General features: G+C 40.0%; 1 protein-coding gene across 1 annotated transcript; it reads left to right on the top strand.

Moving 5' to 3' along the window:
• The first annotated feature begins 222 nt into the window (after positions 1-222).
• TP53BP2 (tumor protein p53 binding protein 2) lies at positions 223-21,006 on the top strand. Its single transcript, XM_009956895.2, has 14 exons — positions 223-324; positions 3,090-3,264; positions 4,652-4,833; positions 5,215-5,379; positions 5,779-6,016; positions 7,627-7,755; positions 8,163-8,299; positions 9,081-9,570; positions 9,944-10,725; positions 12,630-12,767; positions 13,368-13,501; positions 14,520-14,686; positions 18,020-18,219; positions 20,965-21,006. The coding sequence occupies exons 1-14, from the start codon at positions 238-240 to the stop codon at positions 21,004-21,006; spliced, it is 3,066 nt and encodes a 1,021-aa protein (XP_009955197.2). The 5' UTR covers positions 223-237.
• The last annotated feature ends 1,636 nt before the right edge of the window (positions 21,007-22,642 follow it).

Below are 22,642 nucleotides of genomic sequence, written 5' to 3'. Positions count from 1 at the left end.
TTATGTGTATTGCTGGATTGGGCTACATGTGTGTATGAGCTTACAAGTATTCATTTATTTACCATGGAAATATGTGTTTTCTGTCTAAGTTTTTTATTGAATACTCAGTTGTTGTTATGTTTTAAAGACCTTCATCATACTCTCCTGCAGTAGCTCTACCCAGTTGCACATTAGCTAAATTAAAAATTCTAGACTTAGCATGCTTTGGATTTTCTTTGACAGGTCAGTGCTCCAAGGATGGATATGACACTGGCTGAACTTCAGGAAATGGCATCACGCCAGCAGCAACAAATTGAGGCTCAACAGCAAATGCTGGCTAACAAGGTGAGTTTGGAATGAGATTGTTTACAGCCAGGAACAAAGGTAGTAAGAATCACATGAGGTAGGGGGAGGGCTGGGCATTTGGGTTTTTTCTTCTCTGATAAACAAAGAGCTCCCTTTCTTAGGCTCACTCTTTTCAAATTTGAAAGTTAACCTATGCAAATATCCAGTAGTAAAACATTAAAATAATGCCAGTGACAGAAGTGACCATATAGCTTACTAAAAGGATAGAGCATCTAACATTAATATATTGCCGTTCATCCTGGTGGCTCTGCCAGCCCTATTTGTGTTCCGTGTGTTGACCAGCCATTCACCAGTTTGATCACTGAACAATGCTTTTGTCTCTGGATATAATGCTGTCCTGTAATGATATCTTGCTTTCTTCTGACAGAGTTCAATGTGCCTGGTTTCCTGGGGCAGCTGTCAGGAAAAGATGGCATGTATGTGATAAGAGTGACTAGGAGAGTGATTTATAAAATGCTTGCTGAAAAATAAGGGATAAGCTAATGAAAGCACACAGGGGAAAAAGTACTCTGAATGCATCTGCAAAATGGTGGCATGGATTTCATATTTGAAATCCACGTTAAGTGTTGCTGGTACACAGTACTCTTGAAAGTACCATGCAAAACGCTGCTCTGCAGAGAAACGTTAAATGCAAGCCCATCCTGAAGAGCACTTGGCTGTCTGGATGGATGAGTTCCTATGCCTTTCAGAATGTGCTCTACAGGGGAAGAAGGCTGCTCTGGGGTTCTTGTCTTGCTGCTCTTCCTCTGTGAAAAGCCCTGTCTCACTCTTCTTTCAAGGTAGCTGAGTTCTGCCCCTCTCCAATACATTTAGCATCTTGTTTGATTCCCTTGGCTTTCAATAAGCATATCTCAGGGTACTGCTTCAAACTGTGGCTTTCTAATAGTTCTGAAGCACCTGCAAAGTGGTTCTATGGGCTGTTAAAATAGCCAATAAAACTTTATTTCTCTTTTGTGGTAAGAACGGGTGTGAAGAAGATGCAAATACAAATCAGTCGGTCAAGTGATTAGAGTTTTTGTTTGAACTTTAGCGGCACAGTTAATATCTATCCTGCCCAGGTTAATTTGCCAAGGTAGAATGTTGCCCTCTTCTTGGTTCCAGCTGACAGATGAGTGTTTCATATAAAACAGAAGCCCGAACTTTCATAACTTTTGGCTGTTTCACTCATGGGTGGTGGTAATAGACGTTGGTTTTATAAATAGCAATAACACTGTAGTCACTCTATATATGAAACCAGAGGTAGGAACACTATATATGTTTACTGTAAAGGGAAACATAAAATATTTTTAAGAAAATAAAATAAAAATGGAGTTTGAGACTGGGTAGCTACCCATCCAGGTAGGTGTCTGCTGCCTCTGGGTTGCAGAAGAGTAGTCTTGTGGGTGCCCCGTGGGAGAATTTTTCATTTAACATTACCTCTCGGAAAGGATGTTTAGGAAGGCAGTCTTGTTCCAAAGAGAGGCTTTCCATCACCTCTTTCCCGCCTTCAGAAATCAGATGCAATATTAAAAATAGATTCTGAGGGGGAAAAATACACTTTCTTTTTAGATGTGACAAAAAATAGGTATTACAGCTCATTTTCCTGCGTGGGAATGACTCTAACTAGTGCATGTGCTGCAGGTGCTGCCTGGCTTTCTCCAGAAGGCAAGCTTAATCTTTTGCTCTTCCTTTTTTATTCAAAGTGCACAAGAGTCTCTGTTTCTAAATATGACTGGTAATTTTTTTTTCAGAGGAACAGTTGAGTTCTAATGTTAGTAAGCAGTGGTAGTCTTGGCTGTTAGTGGGTGCTTGGGAAAGTCTTAGTAGTTCTGCTGCTTCTGGAACAACCTGTCATCTGCAGAACTGGAAGGCATGTGTAATGGCCAGTGACATAAAGGAAGTCTCTACAAGTGAGCTAGTGGTTTCTTTTAGCTTTAAACTGTAGACATCTGTATATAGAAACTGGTGGCACACTGTTTTATTCTTACACTCTTGGAGAGGTAAAAGGATCCTCTCCACTGAGATTGATTGTCTTTTGTATAAATGGGGCCAGGTCACTGAAGGTTTTCCAGTGTATTGAATCAGCCTGTGTTGTGATAGTGGTGGTTGTTACCAGGAAATGGTAGATTTTCAAAGCTTTGGTGTGCAGTGATTCTCCATCTCAAGGAGGTTCTAGCATAACTAGTAGAAGTACAAAGAGTGATTAAAACGATCAATAATTTATAGAATTTTTTATAGAAAATATTTATAGAATATCTTCTGTATGAAGACATCTAATATTCTCCAGCATGACTAACAGTTGTTTAAAATGTGATGTATGATAGAGATCTGTAAAGTATGAGCAGCATGGAGAAGATAGAGGGGAAATAATCGTTAACTCTTGCAACCGAAGAGCTGAGTAGTGATTAAATGAAATTGGCAAATGTCATGGAACATGAATGCTAAAATTTTTCTTAGGCTTCAAAGGGTTTTGAGCAATTCCATGGAAGAAAAATTTACCAAGTGCTGTTAGACACGGATACCACTTCTGTTTCAGTAGGTTCTTGTACTACAGAATGGTTGTACCTGGAGGATTGTGTTGGGACCAGATCGATATGTGTTTGCTTTGTTCTCTCAGACTTCCCTTGATGCTCTGGGTAGTCCGCATACTGGGCTAAAGCTGATCTGAGCCACTATGGCGATTGGTTTTAAGTTTTGAGACTTTCTCAAACCTTACCATAAGTTCATTCAAACCCAAACAAAAAAACTCCTTATCTTGACTAAAGGAACAACGTCTGAAATTCCTGAAACAGCAAGATCAGCGACAGCAACAGCAAGCTGCTGAACAGGAAAAACTGAAGCGATTAAAGGAAATTGCTGAGAATCAGGAAGCCAAACTTAAGAAAGTGAGAGCACTGAAAGGCCATGTGGAGCAAAAAAGACTCAGCAATGGGAAATTAGGTGAGTTGCTGCTTGTGGAAAGTAGCCTGTGATTTTTCATGAAGTATGGTTCTTGGAACTCTAAAATTTCTTGTGATTTTGGTGATGCAGAGAAGGTATTTGCAGCATTCCGGGAAATGTTAATCTTAACAATTTCACGTATTGTATTGACTTAGAACTAAATATGTTTTCATACTGTATTTTAAAATATCCTGTAAGGGCACCGTGTGTTTTGAGCCTAGCATATCTGCTTTTTAATTACAGTGTAGGTTGTTTTTCCTTTCTTGAACGCCTTTGTATACCACAGTAACTTTTTTCCATCCTTCATGTTAATACCCCAGGCATTTAGAGAGTTTTCTTGGTCTATAACAAAGCTTGACCCGATATCCTTGTTGCCTCTTATACAAGAGGTAACTTAATGGCTAAAGAGGCCGAGTATTTTCTTTTCAATTACGGAAATCCAACTACTGTCTGGCTTGCTACAGTACTCGTTGGATGCTTGCAGTTCAGCGTGTTGATACAACATTAAATATTTATTTCAGACCTCATATAAACACACATTCTTCTGCCTACCTTTTCATCCTCCCTCTATACATATTGTACAGAAGTTGTAATTTCCAGATGGACTCAAATGAAAATATATCGGTTTATTAAGGTTTTATTAGGAAGCATGGTGCTTTTCAGAGAAAGCAAAAGTGCTTTTCTATGGGGAGAATGCATTTTCTGTTTGGGTTCTGTTGCACAAAATAAACATCAATTTAAAGGAATAGAAGGATGGTAGAGTAATACAAGTTCTTGGAGCGTGCGTATCTGTTTCCCTGCACCCTCCCCAGCAGGTCTGGTCTTGGTACTTGCTTGAACTCTTACCGATTCCTTAAACTTAGTTCTGTAATGCAACAGTTTTGGCAGTGGGAGCAGCTGATGACAGCTGTTTGTAATAGACCCGAAAAAGCCTTCCAAGTGTTTGTTTAAGGTACCAGCTTGAGTGTTTTGTTGTTAAGTTCCTGTGACCTAAACTCAGTTTTAAATACGTAAATATGCCTTGTGGTTGAATGAGTGTCTTCCTGTGGAATTCAGCACTAAGTGAATTTAGACTTCTACAGATTAAATTCAGCCTGGTAGTGTGGTTTTGTTTGTTTCTATACTTCAGAAAGTAAGAAACGTTCTTTTTCCCTCCCCATCAGTGCTCTAAGTAGACCAAATTTACATGATCTTGCTAGTGCGTTTGCTTTTACAAATGCTTTGAGGAAGAGCTGGTTTGACAGGGACCATGAGTTCGCAGCAGCCTCTGTGCAGCACTGCTCCGGAGGCCGGCAGGGTGCTCTCTGTCCCCTTCGCCGCTGCCTGGGAAGCAGCCCACGCTCGGCTGTTTCTCAGGGCAGCTATTGTGCTCTCTCGTCCTCTCCAGTGGAGGAAATTGAACAGATGAACAGCCTGTTCCAGCAAAAGCAGCGCGAGCTGGTGCTGGCAGTGTCAAAGGTAGAGGAACTCACCAGGCAACTGGAGATGCTGAAGAACGGCCGGATTGATGGTTACCACGACAACCAGTCGGCTGTAGCTGAGCTTGACCGCCTGTACAAGGAGCTGCAGGTAATGCAAAGCCAGCTCGCGACCCAGAGCTCTAAGGGCTAAAAGTTGGTTGGGTCGTTTTGTACGTCATCGGAAAGAAATCCCATTGCTCCTGTTCCTGACAGCTGCGTGCCTGCCTGCGGGCGGAGGATGGAGGGTTAGTTGTACTGGGTTCAAGGTAAACAGGGGAAGGAGCACACAGTGCATATACCTTCCCTTTCTGCAGAATTTGGAGACTAACCAACTCTTCTTCCAGAGAAAATAATCTGTTTGCCGGCATGACTTGACTTTTTAGAAGGCTTTTCTCTTTGTAACTGTTTCCTGTCCCCAATCCTGAAAGTTGATTTGTTTTGATTTTTGTTGTTTTCCCCTCCTCCCCCCATGCTTTGTGAATTTATTCAGTTGAGGAACAAACTGAACCAGGAGCAGAATGCCAAGCTGCAGCAACAGAGGGAGTGTTTGAACAAGCGCAACTCGGAGGTGGCAGTCATGGATAAGCGTGTTAATGAGCTGCGAGAACGCCTGTGGAAGAAAAAGGCAGCTTTGCAACAGAAAGAGAATGTACCAGTAAGTGTGGGATATTTAATAACAAAAAAATTAATTTCGTTTGTGGCCCATACTGTCTGAAGTAAAAACTTGCTTTTGGGGAAGGCTGTTCAGATGCTAGACTTGTTGTTTTTATCCATACATGGTGGAAGTCTTGTATTATTAAAGTACTTTTCATGGTACATTGGTGTTAACCTACTTACTCTTTATGGACAAGAACTCTTCTTATGCTGTTGTGATTTTTTTTTTTTTTTAGTTACAGGTTTATGTATCTTAAAGCTTTTTCTGAAAAAGCATTTTTAATATTGGAATATAATTTTCTGCTTGTTGTATCCTTTTTGTCTTCTATTTTAAACTCTGATGGATGGATACTGCAGTATAACATTCCTTAAATTTTCTTTTTATTTTTTTTCCCCAAAGGTTTCTTCAGATGTGAATTTACCACAGCCAGTGGCTTCTGCTCCAAGTCGAGTGGCAGCAGTAGGTCCTTATATCCAGTCCTCCACAATGCCACGTATTGCTTCCAGACCTGAACTTTTGGTGAAACCAGCATTTTCAGATGGGACACAAGCTTTGCAGGTACCTGATGGTCCGCTAAAAACACAAACTCTGCCCAACATGAGAGCTGGGAGCAGTTCACAAGCTAAAGCTCCTGCAGGTAATAGCTTATAATTAATATTTCTTCTCCAGAACTGTTTTTTCTTATCTACCAGCTCTGTCTCTTTTTTTTAAAGTGAAGTGTTATTTCAGATGTCAGTCTTACTACTTGCAATTTTCCTGCACCAGTGAACATATTTTATAAGCACTGAGGCTATACAATTCAATGTGTTATAAGTAATCCTCTTAGTGAGCAGTTTGAGTTGTTACGCAGCATAGAACGTAGGAGGATTTTTCTGTAAACTAGTGATTTATTTATTTATTTATTTTGAAATACTCCTAAAAACTATACAACAGTGCTTCTTTGCATTTCTAGAGGCAGCTTTAGAACATACATGGTAACAACCTGGTGCTTGGACTTACAAACCAGCAAAGCCAAGTTTCCTGATCATGCATTTTGGAAGCGACACGTGTAAAAGATTAACCAACATTACAAGAAATATTATAAAGGAAGCAGTTAATTGTAGCACAGAAATAGCAATAAACTTGCTGACATGTTGATGGCACAGCAATTTGGAGAGGCATAAGTCCAACACCTGATAGGAGGCGTGGCATCTCCTGCTTGGAGTGCTAATGGATATTTGCCTGGCTTCTCTCTGTGGCTTTCTGCTACTAGATACAGTTCAGCTCTGAGAGTAGAAGACTGGAGAAACTGGAGAGTTGCAAATATCTCTTATGTGCTATCTTGGGAGGACGAGACTTGTTTTGCAGCTGGGAGAGAAAAGAAACTTTGGTCTTCCCAAAAGGAAAAAATTGAGACTGAGCTTGTAGAATAGTTCTGTTTATTTTTTAATCTCCCTCCATCTCCAGTACTGGCAGATAATGTTGAAGTATCCGTGGCACAAAACTAGTCCAAGTGTCTCTTGCTGTACTGGAGAATGGGGAACTGTTTAATTTTATCTGGTTTGCAGAGCCTAAAACTGCTGGAGTGGAATTTTAACTCTAGTCCATACAAAATTTGAGTTTTTGCTGTAGGAATGTGCGGTGGTGTGCTATTTGAACTAAAACATTACTCCATATTTCTTAGCATTTGGACAAAACTACTGCTTTCCTAGAGAGATAGTATCAGATACTTTCAGAATGAAACCTCTCTCGTGCTGCTTATTACTGTTTGAATTTAATATCACTCGTTGTACTAGATAACTTAGAATTCAGTAGGGAAAGCTTGGTGAAATATTTAAACTAATAGCAAGTTGCAGGCATTTTGTAGTTAATTCTGAAGCAGACTGGATGTCTACTCCAGTGAATGTAAAGATCAGCTTTAGTGCAGTGCCTATATGCACATTGAATGCACAGCTGTCTTTTTTTTTTTTTTTACTGTTTTGGTTATCACTGGCAGGATCTATTTATGCTTTAAAGCTTCATGTTTTTCTTTGCATAATATGTCTTTCTCATCCCTTCTTACCCTCCTGTCACTTTTACTGTAAATATCTAAGGAAATTTAGAACACACAAATAAGCAAAAATCTAAAGTGTTAGGATTTATAGCAGTTAACCTGTATATGATGCTTGTACACTGCGTAGACCTGACTCTTACAAAAAAGCACCTGTAATAAATAAGTCAATAAAAACATTATTTTTAGCTTAATCTTTTCCACTTGTTCTCTCCTAGGTTCTGTGGTCCCCAGTGCAAAACCTTCCCCATCCACCACGGACTGGAGTAGTTCAAATGCAGACAATCACATTAGTCAAGGATCAGCCTTGACTTCAGGAAAAGGAATTGTGACTAGTGAAGGACAAGGTATGTTGTTAGGCGCTTGGCTAATCTTAAAACATGGAGAAACTAGATGCTGATATCTGTCTCTTCTAAATGCTTCAGTAAATATGTAGAATTCATTTGAGAGCACAAAAAAAAATGATCAAAGAATATTGCCATGTAGAGCTTTAGTATGATGTTGCAGGGATTTATTTTTAAAAAAATAAACAACCCCTTATTTCGGGTGGTGAAGTAGATACTAGTGCCTTAATACACGGTCCTGTTCAATTTGCAAGATACAGCATTCATTGGGCCCTTGGGCCCTTAGTACAGAGGTAGGATGGATACAAAAAGAATCCCTTGCATACACTGACTTGAATATTGCACAGAACAGGACTCTTACTCGTTCAATTGTGTTGTCCCTCCTAAAAGTCCTCCTCTCTGTCTAACAGCTGAAGGAGAAACTTTTTTACGAGACAAAGAGAAAAAAGTGCGTCCGTTCTCAATGTTTGATTCTGTGGACCAGTCTGCTGGGCTGGGCACGCTGAGAAAGAACCAGAGCAGCGAAGATCTCCTGCGAGAAGCACAGGTATGCAGGAAACCCTAACTACTGCATTCCATCTGACAGGGATTACTACAGCTTTTCACATATTGCTGTCAGGAAACTCTTTGAAAAGTTCCTAGGTCTTCTTTTAAAAGACTACTTGTAAGGAAAAAAAAACGCATTTAGGCTTTTGATGGCAGTAGGTAACTCAAAATTGTTCCCTACAGTGACTGTGATCAAAATCTACGTTTTGACTGAATACATACATCAAAATGGCTGTGTTACTTGTACTAGTGTGTGCACATTTTTTTTTTCCCAAAGGTCATATGCACAGAGGCATTTTCTTGGGTTTTTTAAAATAATTTACACACTTGTTTCACTGTTTAATGCAGCAGTGTCCTTCAGCTGTTTGATTGCATCAAGAATTCCCACCTAAAGCTTGGCACAAGGGCACGATTTGATCAGGTAGGGGTGAAGTAACATAGAAGAACTGGGGATGACAAGTGCTCTACTGGAAAATAAGCTTCTTGCCTACAGATGTTACTTAGTACCTCTGCTATCTCTAGAGAAATTACTGTGCCCTACCATTGCTTAATGGCTACTACAGAAAGAATGAAAGAGAATGAGTTCAAAGTATAAACAACTATGATGATAAAATGTTTCAAGAAGTCTCTTTATGTTTCCAATGGTGTTGTAAACAGTATTGCAGCAACAGTAGAAATGCGAGATGCTGTCATTCTTTGAGGATCTTTGGTCCTTCACAGTAGAACTCCTAAAACATGTTTTGCTGTTTAATCTTAATAAACTTTTTTTTTGTGTCTTTCAGACAGCCAATAAAAATGTAACAAAGGTACCACCACCTGTCCCCACGAAACCAAAACAGATAAACTTGCCTTACTTTGGTCAAGCCAGTCATCTGCAACCTTCTGATACTAAACTGGATGGAAACCTGCAGAAGCTGCCTTTGGCTGTTGTAACTGTGGGGAATAAACAAAAACCAGTGCCACAGCAGCCTTCCCATCCTTCTCAGCAGATGCAGCAAAGAATTTCTGTACCTCCTGCAGGTCCTTCCTCTAGCCAGGACCAAATTCTTTCCTCCTCCAAACAGGAGAGTCCCCCAGCAGCAGCCGTGAGACCTTTTACCCCTCAGCCATCCAAAGAGACCTCACTCCCACCATTTCGAAAGCCTCAAACTGTGGCTGCGAGTTCAATTTATAGTATGTACACGCAACAGCAGACTCCGGGGAAGAATTTCCAGCAGGCAGTACAGAGTGCTTTGACAAGGGCGCAGACCAGAGGACCGCACTTCCCAAGCGGTAAGCAGGTGGCTCTCCGCCCCTTCTGGCTTCATAAACTTCAGGTAGATGTACTTTCCACCTGGTCTGTGGGTATAAAGCTGTTCCTTGGAGGAGTTAAGCAGGTTAGTGCAGCCGTAAGAATCCTAGGTGGATCTTACGTGCTGTATGTCAGTGTTAACAAAAAGAGCAGAATATCTGTCTTGTATTTGCAAGATAACTAATGGCAAACCTGGTTACCAGATTGATTCTGTTCAGTTGATTGTATTATCTGCTTCTTTGCTCTACATAGGTGAATCGGGTTGTGTGTTCTTCTTAGGTTTGTTGATCAAATATTCACATTTGTGTGTTTGGTTTTTTTTTTTTTCCCATCCCTCTCTGAACTGTTCCACAGTTTATGGCAAGCCTGTGATGGCCGGAGCTGGTGTACAGAATCAGCTGCCACAGACAGAGAACGTCTACTCAAACCTCCAAGGCAAACCAGGCAGTCCGGAGCCCGAGGTGGAAACAGCAGCCTCTGCTCACGAGAATCCTGAAACAGAGCGAATACCGCGTCCCCTGAGCCCGACCAAATTGCTGCCTTTCTTATCCAATCCGTACCGCAACCAGAGCGATGCTGATCTGGAAGCACTAAGGAAAAAGCTGTCCAATGCACCCAGACCACTGAAGAAACGTAGCTCCATTACTGAGCCAGAAGGACCTAATGGTCCCAATATTCAGAAGCTGTTGTATCAGAGGACCACACTGGCTGCAATGGAGACTATCTCAGCTCCGTCGCACCCCTCCAAGCAGATGGCATCAGCTGCCAGTCCTGAAAGCCCAGCAGAAATCCCAAATCCTTATCTAAGTGCAGAATTGGAAAAAGAAACAGCTGCTTCTATGCCAGAACCAGCCATTGCTGAGGAAGCAGAAAACACACCACCAGATCAGAGTGAAGCTGTTCTTCCCTCTGTAGCTTTGGACACTGTTCCTGAGGGAGTATCGGATGGTGATGAACTCACGCAGCCGAAAATGGAAGAACCAAGCCTGGAAGCTTCACTGCCACTGGAGGTATACATGGAAGAATATCCTCCATACCCACCACCTCCCTATCCATCAGGGGAACCAGAGAGTTTGGGAGAGGACTCATTCAATATGAGGCCTCCTGAAGTTACTGGACAGTTTTCCTTGCCTCCTGTAAGTATTAGTTAGGCTACAGCTTAGGTGCCCTGTCAATAGGTCATCTCAAGGTCTGACGTGAATCCTGTGTATTGTATTGTAGAGCTTAAGCAGATGTGGGAGAAAGTCACACAAGTAGTCTAGCAGTCTTTCTGTGGGTATCTGTTCTATTTGTATGATGCTCTTATCTCCAGAGTGAGTGACAGTAATGAAAAGTCTCAGTTGCCTCTAGAATTAATGTCATGATGAAAAGTTTTAAATGGAATTTGATACACAAATAGTAAAACTCTTCTGGGCTGTAAAAACCAGTCCTTATAGAAGTCTGCCTACTACATCCAAACCGTACTTCCTTCTTAAGAGAAATGATAGTTCATTTCTGTGATTTTTTTGAGGCACAGATACAGATTTCACAAGCATTTCCCACTATTGGTGATATGAATTGGGAACCTATTGTCTTAATGCCAGATTGCATTTGTTTATCTGAAAGGGCCTTGCTTGAAAAATATGGAGAAACAGACTTCTTTAATTTCTGCTTTACAAACTCATTTGTAAACATCAACTGCTTGTGTTTCTTTTAAAATGTTTTATGAATTTTTCTTTGGAACCTGATTTAACATCAATCAGTTCTCAAGTTGTATCAAAATGGAGTCTCTTTGGGCTAAGGGTAGGCAGCATTTTACCATCTTATTTGTTTTGGAAGTTTGTACCTGTGTGTGTAGTATGGTGTTACCTCACTGTTGTAGAACAGAAATGCTTACTGCTTCCAGTTCCTCAGAGAGTTTCTTTTAAAACCTATCATGAATAGAATTCTAATAACTTGATACGTGGCAGTCTGTGTTCCTCCATCACTTCAGTACAGAGGAGTTAAAAGCTTTAAATGTGCTTTTTAACTTTGTAATTTCTGCATGGAATAGTCATTGCATGTTTTCATGCTTTAAAGACTTTTCTTGCAAAGGGGATCAAGGATAAACTTGAGTGGTAGGATTTCCTAAATTGTAAGAACTCTTTTTTGGTTGGTTTTGTAATAATTCTGTGATGATGAGGAGAAACCGGCCCAGCTTCTTGATTTCATATTTAAATACTTGGATTGTGCTGACAGGCTCTTTCTTTAAAAAGCCTGTACTTTTGATATTATGTATAAAGCAACAGAATATTTTCTGGGAATCTCTTCTTACATATCTTATCTTCACATGTTTGCTCTTGCAAAACACGAGTAATTTCTATTCATCTTTGCTTGGACATCTGTCAGAAATTTACATACCCTTATGAATAGTGTTTATTGCTGCTGCACAGCCAGCTGGGGAGAGCGCTGAGCTAATGCGTGCATATTTGCTAAAGGAAAGAGTACAAACTCGGCTATAGAAATACTTGGTTTCCAGTATCACTGGGAGCATCTAAAGCATTTCTACACTTGGTTCTATACTTTCCAAAACGGTTTTACATAACTGTTTCTGTTCCTGTTAACCTCTGCTAAACTTAGGAAAATGTGTGGAACGTAACATCAGTGCTTGAAAAGCAGTGTACTTCATGGAGTGTACTACTTGGTTTGTGTAACAGCTTTGAGAGCTAATGCTAATGTGGTCTGAATAAAAAAAAAAAAAAAAAATTGCTTTTTTTCCCCTGATCTTCAGGGATTTGGGAGTTGTATTATTTTGTTGATGTGTTTAACCAAGGTGACTTCTCTATCTGAGTTGAATAGTGACCTTGTCTAGAGATAAAGGCAGAGAACTTTCATAACATGCCTAACCTACTATATTTGTAATGATTGTGGGAATTGGTAGAAAATAGTCTAGATTCCATATTAAATGCTGCCTTAATTGGTCCTTTCTGCTGTCATTCAAAAAAAAAAAAAAACAAAACAATTCTGTATTCTTGTTCTTCCCAGGAAAAAATCTCCTCTAACTTGTGTTATCTTTTCACAGGGGAAGAGAACAAACTTGCGTAAAACTGGCTCGGAGAGAATCGGGCATGGCATGAGAGTGAAATTCAATCCCCTTGCATTGCTTCTGGATTCATCTTTGGAGGGGGAGTTTGACCTTGTGCAGAGAATAATTTATGAGGTACAAATGCTAACTTGTGAGAGAAGGAATAGCAATCCTGGTTCAAACTGGGAAGTCGCAGCTTTGCTGGCCTGGGGAAGCTAACATAATAGTGCACAACCTAGATCTGCCCTTGAGGAGATAAGTCATAACAGGGCATGGCCACTTGGAGGCTGATTTTAAAAGTGTAAATCCACACTGGGTATTTAACATCAAGGCTATGAATTTGCAGGACAACTTTTCCCTCATTTCTTGTGTTGTGTTTCATCCCCTATCTGGCATGTTATCAGAAAATCCATGTGAATTTTGCTTACAGTTAAAAAGTCAAGATCAGAAATTTGTAATAAATGCTTTTACTAAGTTATAAAGATACTATTTCTCTGACCTATTTTATTTTAGGTTCTCACTATTAAAAGGAGGCTGCAAGCTTGTCTGTGAGTCTTGTTGTGATACTAGTTACTGCTGTAGTTTTCTGCCTGTTGCTCGTGTCCTTCATGGCTCAAATATATATTTGGCTCAAAATCATATTTCGGAATAAGACAGCTCATTTTTATATGTGAAGAGATGTTTGTTGTAGAGACTTTCTTCAGAATGTGAACGGCTCCTTTTCTGGCTGAATAGGTTGAAGATCCTAGCATGCCCAACGATGAAGGGATTACCGCACTGCACAACGCTGTGTGTGCTGGGCACACGGAAATTGTGAAGTTCCTGGTGCAATTTGGCGTGAACGTGAATGCCGCAGATAGCGATGGATGGTAAGGCTTTCTTTAAGTGGTGCCTTACAGATGCTCTCCACAAGGGAGCTGCAGCTTGGGGGGTGCTACAGGTGCCTTGGTTTGCTCCTATAGAGCTGGCAACAGCTTTTCCACAGGAGAGCAATAGCAGTTCTCTGTGGGGCATCACATGAGAATGTACACAGGAGAAAATAGTCAAATTATATTAATATTTCCTATATGAAAAAGTGTGTGACTGAGGCCCAGTAGGGTGGATACAGTTGTCAGGAAACTGCTCTCTTTCTCTGAGATATTGAAGACAGCTTATGATAATGAGCTAAGCTGTTTCCTGGAATTCCCACTGTCCTTGCTATGAGAGAGCCTGTAGCTTACGCTTGCTCTGGGCAGTACCTAGCCCTGCAAACTCTCCTCAGTTCTATGTCCAATACTCAAAACAAAGCATGAAACCACAACCTAAAAACTAGGCTTGTATCTGATTATGGGTTACAAATCCTTCTTAAGGTACTAGAGAGCTTATTTACAAAAGACTAGGGGAAGGGGGCAGTGAATTTACTGTTATTTCTCTTTGTAACAAAAAGTGTCTTAAGGCCAAAGTCTGAATAAAGATGATTGTTGTCCCTCAGCCTCAGTAGTTATCCCAGTTACCTGCACTTGGCATCAAGTCGGGTCTTAAAGTAATTATCTAGATTGTAAGAGGCATGATGTCAGGATTTCTGAGGGTTTTTTTAATATTTATTTTTTAATTTTATTTTTATTGCAGTAATGAATGTTCTTAAAATGTTAATGGATTAAAAAAAGGTAGCATGATTAGAGATCCATATGGAAAGCCAGCTTTAGGGCTCAAGCAGCTCTTGGTAACTCCTGTTATCTGTGAAAAGCGATTGCTCTTGACATCCTGGGTTAAGTGCTTCTGGTGGGAAGCCTTCAGCGATCCAGTACTGATTGCTGGACATCACGCACAAAAGTGGTTTGCCCCTACGAGTCTAAGCACTGCTATAAGCAGTAAAATTAACGTCATCTTTTTCTTCTTGGCTTGCAGGACCCCATTACACTGTGCAGCGTCCTGCAATAACGTGCAGGTGTGCAAGTTCTTGGTGGAGTCAGGCGCAGCTGTGTTTGCGATGACCTACAGTGACATGCAGACGGCTGCAGACAAGTGCGAGGAAATGGAGGAAGGCTACACACAGTGCTCCCAGTTCTTATATGGTAGGTGATGACAACTGAGTTCTGGAGCGTGCTAGGGACCCACCTGGCACTTTTTGGTATGTTTTTGGATGCGGAGTGGTAAGCTGCACGCTGAGGTTGTGTGCCCATACCTTGAGTTTCTCTTGGAAAAAGAGAGGTTTTAGCCAGCTTCTTGTCACAAAGTGAGGTCCATCGAGACTAACCTTATAACATTGAACCTATAGAGAAGACATGCGTAACAAAACATTCCCCTGCATTAAAAGTCTGGAAATGCGTTAAAAGCATCCATCAACAAATACATTAGCGTGAGGTGACGTTTAGGTGAATCTTGCCACATAAGTACTTTTTTACATAAAACCAGAAGTAGTATGGATATCTCAGTAGGCAGTTCATATCTGCTACCTGGGGCCTTTAAATGAAGAGTATTTCCTAGAACCAAGAAAGGTACTGCCAAGTTTCTGCCTTAGTGAAAGTTAGTGAGCTCTGAATTTGAGTTTATCTTTCTGGCGTTTTTCTTTGCTTGCATTTAAAAAAATAGATCCCATCTTAAATTTAAATATTAAGACTACAAGGAAAGTATCTTTTAATGGAGAAGATGAATTCCCCCTAGGGTGTGATGAGTATTAGTCAATGAGGTTTCAAATTACTGTATGTTTTGTATGTAATGAAGTTTTAAATTACTTTTCTGTATGTTTTGTATGTAGTTCTTGTCCCCTAGGCACCTACCAGCTGGAGTGTCATCTATTTGTAAAAGCTTAGAGTAATAGCAATGTAATACGGCATAAAAAAACCTGTAATACAGCCTTTCTGGTTTTGTGGAACATGTGAGATCGGAGTTTCTATAAGCTGCTCAGCCAGCATATTTCAAAACAGTCTGTCCAGCTGTCCTCAGTAAGCTTGAAAACTGTATCTCTTGGTGCCAGATACATAGTTTTCTCTGTGAAGGGAGGGAGCCTATTTAACTAGTGTCAAAATCTGTGGGCTAAGCAAAATTCCATTTAGTTTTGTATCCATACTCCAATGGGGGTCATCAACAGCAAATGCCCAAGGAAGATTGTAGGACTAGATTAAAAATAATAATACTTGTTAAGTTAAAGAGTTAAGAGCTGGTATGTTTGTGTTGAATATGTCTTGAGAGATTTCTTTCAGGAATTTGTTATGTTCCGGTAAACAGCCCACAAGATCCCGTGGGAAGGAGAGTCATGGCTTTATTATATACAGCATGAAGAAACACATTCTTTCTGTTTGTGGGGTTTTTTGGACCCACCATCTGGTGATTTCACTTTATGCTGTTTTTTGTTTGGTTCGGGGTTGTTTGTTTTGTTTTTGTTTTTTTTTTGTGGGTGTGTCATGAGATAATTTTCAATGGGTCCTGAAAGGATTGTAATTTGGCTTATTGCCAAAAGATTTTCCAGATTGAAACCACTGAAACTAAGGTATCTCTTGATACATCAGCTGTTCAGCTATCAAATTTCCACATTGTTCCATTAGGAATTAAGCCTATTGCTAAGACTATTTCTGATTGCCTATAGTAAGAAATTCATTCACTGGCTAAACCTGTTTCTTGCTGTAGAAGAGGCTTGGGGGGATGTATATCTGTCTGTTTCCAGAATAGGTACCGCATTAAAACCTGGCCCTCTGAATTCATCTGTAAGGTGAGAAACCTTGGTGTAATTCATTGATTGACCTAATCCCTTTTTGTTGTAAATGACACACAATATTGAGTATCACCAAGTACAGGCAGGTTTAAATAAAACTGCTGGTCGTAGAATCATAGAATGGGTTGGGTTGGAAGGGATGTCAAAGATCATCTGGTTCCAACCCCCCTGCCTTGGGCAGGGACACCTCCCACTAGACCAGGTTGCTCAAGGATGGATCCAACCTGGCCTTGAACATTGCCAGGGAAGGGGGATCCACAGCTTCTCTGGGCAACCTGTGCCAGTGTCTCACCACCCTCAGGGTGAAGAACTTCTTCCTTGTATCTAGCCTAAACCCGTTCTTTAGCATTAATTAAATGATGACATGTCTGATGCTGCTTAATTATGTAATTTTTCACTTTTCTAAGATTTAACGCCTGTGCATTCTCTTAAGAGCATGGTTGTCCTGCTTTCCTGGTGTGACTGTTAACACTTTTTTTAGAAGACCAGATCTGTTGTGTGAATCTTTTCTTTGTCTGTTTTGATGTTGAGTGTTCAGTCTTACCTTCCACATTGGTACAGAGCACAGCTTTTACCAAACCTTTAATTATACCAAATGCAAAGCAAGGGAAGAGTTTCTTGGAGCAGAGCTAAGCATGAAGTGGTAGTAACTTAATTTTACACGATGAACTGGTATGGAGAAATAAAGAACTTGATTCAGGCAGATGCTTCCTGTAGCAGATGTAGGTAAGAGTCCTATACAATAGGTTGTAATAGGTAAGAGATGGAAAGGGAAATGCCAAGTTTTGCGATACAATGTGCAACTTACTCTTTACTCCTGGCAATACCAAAACCAAACAAAAACTCCAGTAGGATTCAGTATTTTAAAACTGAATAATTACTTAAGAGAAAGTTTGCATAACAGTTGATTAAGATACCTTTTCTGGTTTGTTGCTTTGAAGCCGAGGAGTGTGTTGTAAATAATATTTAATCTTGGCGACAGCTGTAAAATGAGCAAGTTCTAAATAACAGCTGCAAGTGGTATGCAGGTACTCGAAAACACCTTGGTCCAGAAGCAATTTAACAGAATTGTGTTTCTGAAGTAATTAAATAGTGGCAGAAATTAAGAACGGCTGAGATAAAAGTGGCTGAGTTAACACAAAGCAGTTGTCAGGTAGCAGACAAACCTTTCAGCTACAGGTCTGAGATGCAACGTTTTAAAATTCTGAAGTAGTGTGACATAGGTGGCAAATAAACAAACTTCAAGCATCAAAATGACAGTGGTGGTCAACATAAGCAGGTATTGCTGTCTCCTTTTGACAGAAAAAGATTATTAATGAACTTAAGAGTACAAACAAATGTTTCTTGCTTATCACTTACGTGTAGGAAATGCGAACACTAGCACAAAGATAAAGCCTTTTGTCAGTTGGTACTCCTTTCTCCATTTACTGCATATTTTTTGAACATGCAAGGAAGGAATCTGTACAAGGGCTAACTTCACAATACTACCTGTTCCAAGACTGACTTCAGTAGGCTGATGACAGGGTGCTAGGAATTGAGGCTGTAGGGTTGTTTTTTTTCTTTTTTCTTTTCTTTTTTTTCTCATGGACTGCTCTCCCGTAAGAGTACAGCAGTTTTTGCAACTGTTGGAGGTGTTTTGTTTTGTTTGTTTTTTTTTCTTATTTTATTGAGCTGTTCTGTGTTTTTCATGTTGCAGGAGTCCAGGAGAAAATGGGGATAATGAACAAAGGAGTGATTTATGGACTCTGGGATTATGAGGCTCAGAATGATGATGAGCTGTCAATGAAAGAAGGAGACTGCATGACAATCCTACGCCGGGAAGATGAAGATGAAATTGAGTGGTGGTGGGCACGGCTGAATGACAAGGAAGGCTATGTTCCCCGCAACCTGCTAGGGGTGAGTCCTTGATATTTGCAGTCAAAAAACCCCCACCCCACTAGCTGGAGCACACAGAGCATTATTCTCATGCATCTATGTTAGGTGCAATTTCAGAAGTCAAGAGGAAGGAGTTGTTCATTTGGGGCGTTGAATACCTTGGCAGAGTGGGTTAACACACTCTGTATAGATAATGCCAATTATATTAATGGACGTGTAGAAGAACAACATCTATCACCACCCTGCTATACGTAGCAAGTTGTAATACTAACCTTGTCTCATGATCTTAGAGGAAAAAAAAGAAACCCACAACTTTTATCTGAACGTGATTTGTGCATAAGATTTTAAGTGTATGAATAGAACTGGGTTTCCCCTCCTTTGTGCCAGTATATCGCTTCCTAAAGGGCCTTAAGAACTGAAACTTGTATGAAGAATGAGTCATGAGTCCTTCCCTGTCCAGGTGTATACAGTGCACCTCGTGGTCTGAGGTAGTTTTGCAGAGAGTAAAATGAACAAATGAACATTGCAACATTCTGTGGTTATCTTTTTTTTTTTTAGTGTTGAAAAAGAGATCACGTTGCCAAATAAAGGCAGTTCTTTATTTTCTCCTAATGCTCCTTAAGGAGTATTTATCTATGTCAAAGGCCTTAAAAGGTGACAAGGAAAGGAGAGGCCATTCATTTGTTACCTGTTTTATTAAAAACAACTGCATATAAATAATAGACACTTTCAATGATGTCCCTATATTTCTCCTCATGGCTGAGTTGCTAGAAAACTATAGCAGATGGACACATGTACAAAAATTCCATTAAGATTTTTTCTACATATCCAGTTTCCCTGCTGCTAGGAAAAAAGAGGTTCTGCCAATGCTAAAGATTAACTGCTGTGAATTTTAGTTGATTGATATATGATGCTTGAAAGAGGCTGAACCTCCTTCCTCATACAGATAATCCTTACTCTTAAAGTGGTTAGATTTTGCAGAGCAACTATATCTAACGCAAAGTCAGTTTTAATTTCTGTATCACTTTCAGATCAGGCCTACCTACGATGTACTGTACCATTCTCCCTAACGTAGTACTTCTGCTCAGTGTTTTTCCCTTCCAAATGTAAACACTAAATTGAGAGCAGCCATCAGACCTGCACAGTTAAGGTCAGAAGTGGCAGTTTCCTCCCCCAGGCCCCAAGGTGAATTGTGCATGTGCCACTTTTTCATAAGCTTGTGCACTCGCAGCCTGAGCACAGGTGTGTAAGAACATGAGGAGCATCTGTGCTTCTGTAATAAAGAGCACAAGGCAACACAGCTTAGACTGGGGATCACAGCTAATCCTTCTCAGCACAACACAATCCGAACAACAGAACCTTTGGGGAAAACTACCAAAGCCCAGAATTAACTGTTACGCTCTTGTGTTTGTTCAGTTGTTCTGGTGCTGCTACCAAAGTATTCTGGCATTATTCTTGATAGTAACTACTGAAATCTAAGCTAAGATGTTTGGTAGTTTAATATATTCTTATATTAAGTTGTATTTCTGTCACAGCTGCTTTATCCTTTTGCAGTTAGGTGCATTGAATAAAAACAAGGATGAAATTACCTGCATTGGTACTCTACCCTTCTTAGTGACTCACTAGTTCCCTAAGCCGTGTGAGAGCTCTAAAACTGAATGCAAATAAGATAATACTGTCAAAATATGGACTACTTAATACCAAACGAAATCTTTTGAATGCTGTCAGGTGTTATGTTGCTGTAACTGACTGACTTCATCTCTGCTAGTGGTGAAATCATAGCAGGCTGAGACAAACCTTGTGGGTGAAGTTGTTGGTCTTCTCTTAATCTCTTAAAAGCTAACTATGAAAAAGAAGAAAGCTAGAGTCTGGTTGAAGAGAAAAGAGGGCATCTTTAAGGAAAACTTTAGCTGAAAAAACCCAGGATGTAATGTACACAGGCACTGCTGTTCAAAGCATGGAGGATTCATCTTTCCTAAATGTATGAAGTGTACACTTTTATTTTTATATGCCAGTAGCCATGCTTTGCAGAACAGTAGTTATTCCCAAAGCCTTCTGCAAGTGGGAGCCAAGAGCTCCCCAAACATCTTAGTGCTGCTGTGTGCGTTGTTGAGCTGTGTCCCATCCATCATCACCCTGAGGCTGACGCAGTCTCTGTACCTCTGTGTGCAGAGCCAGAATGTGAGAATAGCACATAGCTCAAGGGCCACAGGGTGGCAGCTACTGATTTACTGCTGGGTGGTTAAATGAATTTAACTGGCCACCCACTGTCCACTAAGGCACAGTTCTATGGTCCTTATGCAGCCAGCTGTTTCCAGCTTGCCCAGAGCTATAGCTGTGTAAAGGCAGATAGGCACTGAGAGAGAGAAAGCAAAACAGACTTTAATACCTCTCTCCTTCATTTATAAAACAGGGAAAAATCCTATAGTTCACTGAACACAAAAGTCTCTTGACTTACAAAGCCACAAGCTTTTCCTTAGTCCCCTCATTTGGGTAGTGCTGAAGGTACTCAGTTATATGCTCTTCAATACCTTCCTTCTGTACTGACATGGTTAGTATTTTTTAAGCTTGCCTAAGAATGCTAAATTTATAGTTGTTAGTGCTCTGGGTGTTTTCTTTATAACCATGCTTTTGCTACTAGAGATTACACTAGAATTGTAGCACCAAAGAGGTTTTTCTTTCCCTCTTTTTTTTTTTCTTTAAAAAAAATAGTAGTAGCCTTTTAAAGCACTAAAATTTTAAATCTCATTTCTATTTTACCCTCAGCTGTATCCAAGGATTAAACCTAGACAAAGAAGCTTGGCATGAAATAGTACAGAAGCCAGATTCTTGAAGTACTAATAATGGATGACTTACAAAAAAAGTTCATTTTGTGTTGGTTCTAATATCATGAGACTTATTTCAATGACAATGTAATTTGAAAGCTCTGAAGAATGTGCTTTGAAAACAAATGAAGGATTGATGCATTAGCAAATGGATGAGGGCATTCTACAAGAGGAAATAATGCTTACAAGCAAATGAAATTCTGCTGCCTTTGGTCTGAGCAAGCCATTATGTTCAAGTACCCACTCTGATTTCTTCAAACATGGCAGAAAAGAATTTCCCATTTTTCTGCATTAAATACAAGGACCTTTTTCAATTTACCATTGAAAGAATCATCGTGAAACAGACAACTTGGCTCTGTCTGAATTTATCCTGAGGCTTCTTCCAGATGGGAGAAATTAAAATAAAGTACATGCACAGCACCCAAATGTGATTGCTGGAAGGTGAACATTTGTTAAAGAAGCTAACCTGAAGTGCATCGGAACAGTGACAACCATGTGACCGACCAATCCATTAAGCAATAACTTTTAAAAATGCTGTAGCATCTTAGGAATTCCATGTATTCAAAATATTACATACTCTAACAGACAATGTAGTTTTAGAGTCCTCTTTTTATGAAGTCTTATGTATTTATTGTATTTTGTACTTTGAAAACTAAGTGTAGACACTTTCTGTAGTCCTTTACAACTCACTTGTTTTTACTTGACTGTGAAACCATTAAACTTTTGTCTCCTCTTAAGCCTTACCTCTAGATGAGTTAGTGTGAAGTTCTTACTAGACCATCTGAAAATATTACCAGTAAGACACACTGCTGTTCTACGTGATGTGAACACTCAACTACTTTCTGTATTAAATTGAACCCCTCCTCCCACCTTCATTCAAGACAGTCTTTCTGCATTTAAAATTAAGCCCGATTGGTTAGTTGCATATAATATTTGTTAACCTTAAAAGCTGAGGGACATACTTAAGAAAAAAAAAACCTGGGTACAAGTGTTTTCCAAATAAAGCCCTTCCCATGGAGTTATCCTTTATATATGTCTCTTTGGGAATAATCACTTGATAATGAACACTATTAAATAGAGGGGATCAAGTATTTCTTTAAAAGTATTTATGAAGTGCCTCACTGCCTCACCTATGTTTTCCTACTAGGTAAGTCTTTACTGCCAAGAGCCTCCTGCTACAGGCACAGCAATGGTCACGATGGAAGGACTTGTCCTGCGCTTCGGTCAAACATGTAGTTGCTACTCAAAGTCTTCAACAAACATTTAACCAGCATAAAGCTAGGGCTTGACAAAGCATACAAGGGACCCATATCTCACCTCAACACCTGTATTGAGGGATATGCAATACCATCTCTTTTCCATTTCAGATACACAGGCTCGAATGAAGCTGTTATTCAAAAAGCACTCATTAAACCAGACTGTCAAGCTATAATGAGCTTTCTTCCAGGAGTCACGTAAAACTTCTTAAATACAAAGATATTATTAGTAAAGCAGTATTCTCAAAAGCTGCACTGAGGATATATAGCAGTAGATAAAGACTGTCAGACCCATAAACATGAGGTTGCAGATTCTTCTGTTGTTGAAGTAGAATGTTTTCCTTATAACTGTGTGCAAAATTT

The sequence above is a fragment of the Leptosomus discolor genome, chromosome 2, assembly GCF_034619465.1.
Source record: "Leptosomus discolor isolate bLepDis1 chromosome 2, bLepDis1.hap2, whole genome shotgun sequence".
In the NCBI taxonomy this organism is placed as follows: domain Eukaryota; kingdom Metazoa; phylum Chordata; class Aves; order Leptosomiformes; family Leptosomidae; genus Leptosomus; species Leptosomus discolor.
This window is presented reverse-complemented; position numbering and strand designations above follow the sequence as displayed.

What these genes read in the sequence shown, in the direction of transcription:
- TP53BP2 (XM_009956895.2), top strand. Translation starts at nt 238, where the DNA reads ATGGATATGACACTGGCTGAACTTCAGGAAATGGCATCACGCCAGCAG. An exon ending in GCCTGTACAAGGAGCTGCAG is followed by an intron (nt 4,834 to 5,214) that starts GTAATGCAAAGC and finishes GAATTTATTCAG; the next exon opens with TTGAGGAACAAACTGAACCA. An exon ending in GCCGCAGATAGCGATGGATG is followed by an intron (nt 13,502 to 14,519) that starts GTAAGGCTTTCT and finishes CTTGGCTTGCAG; the next exon opens with GACCCCATTACACTGTGCAG.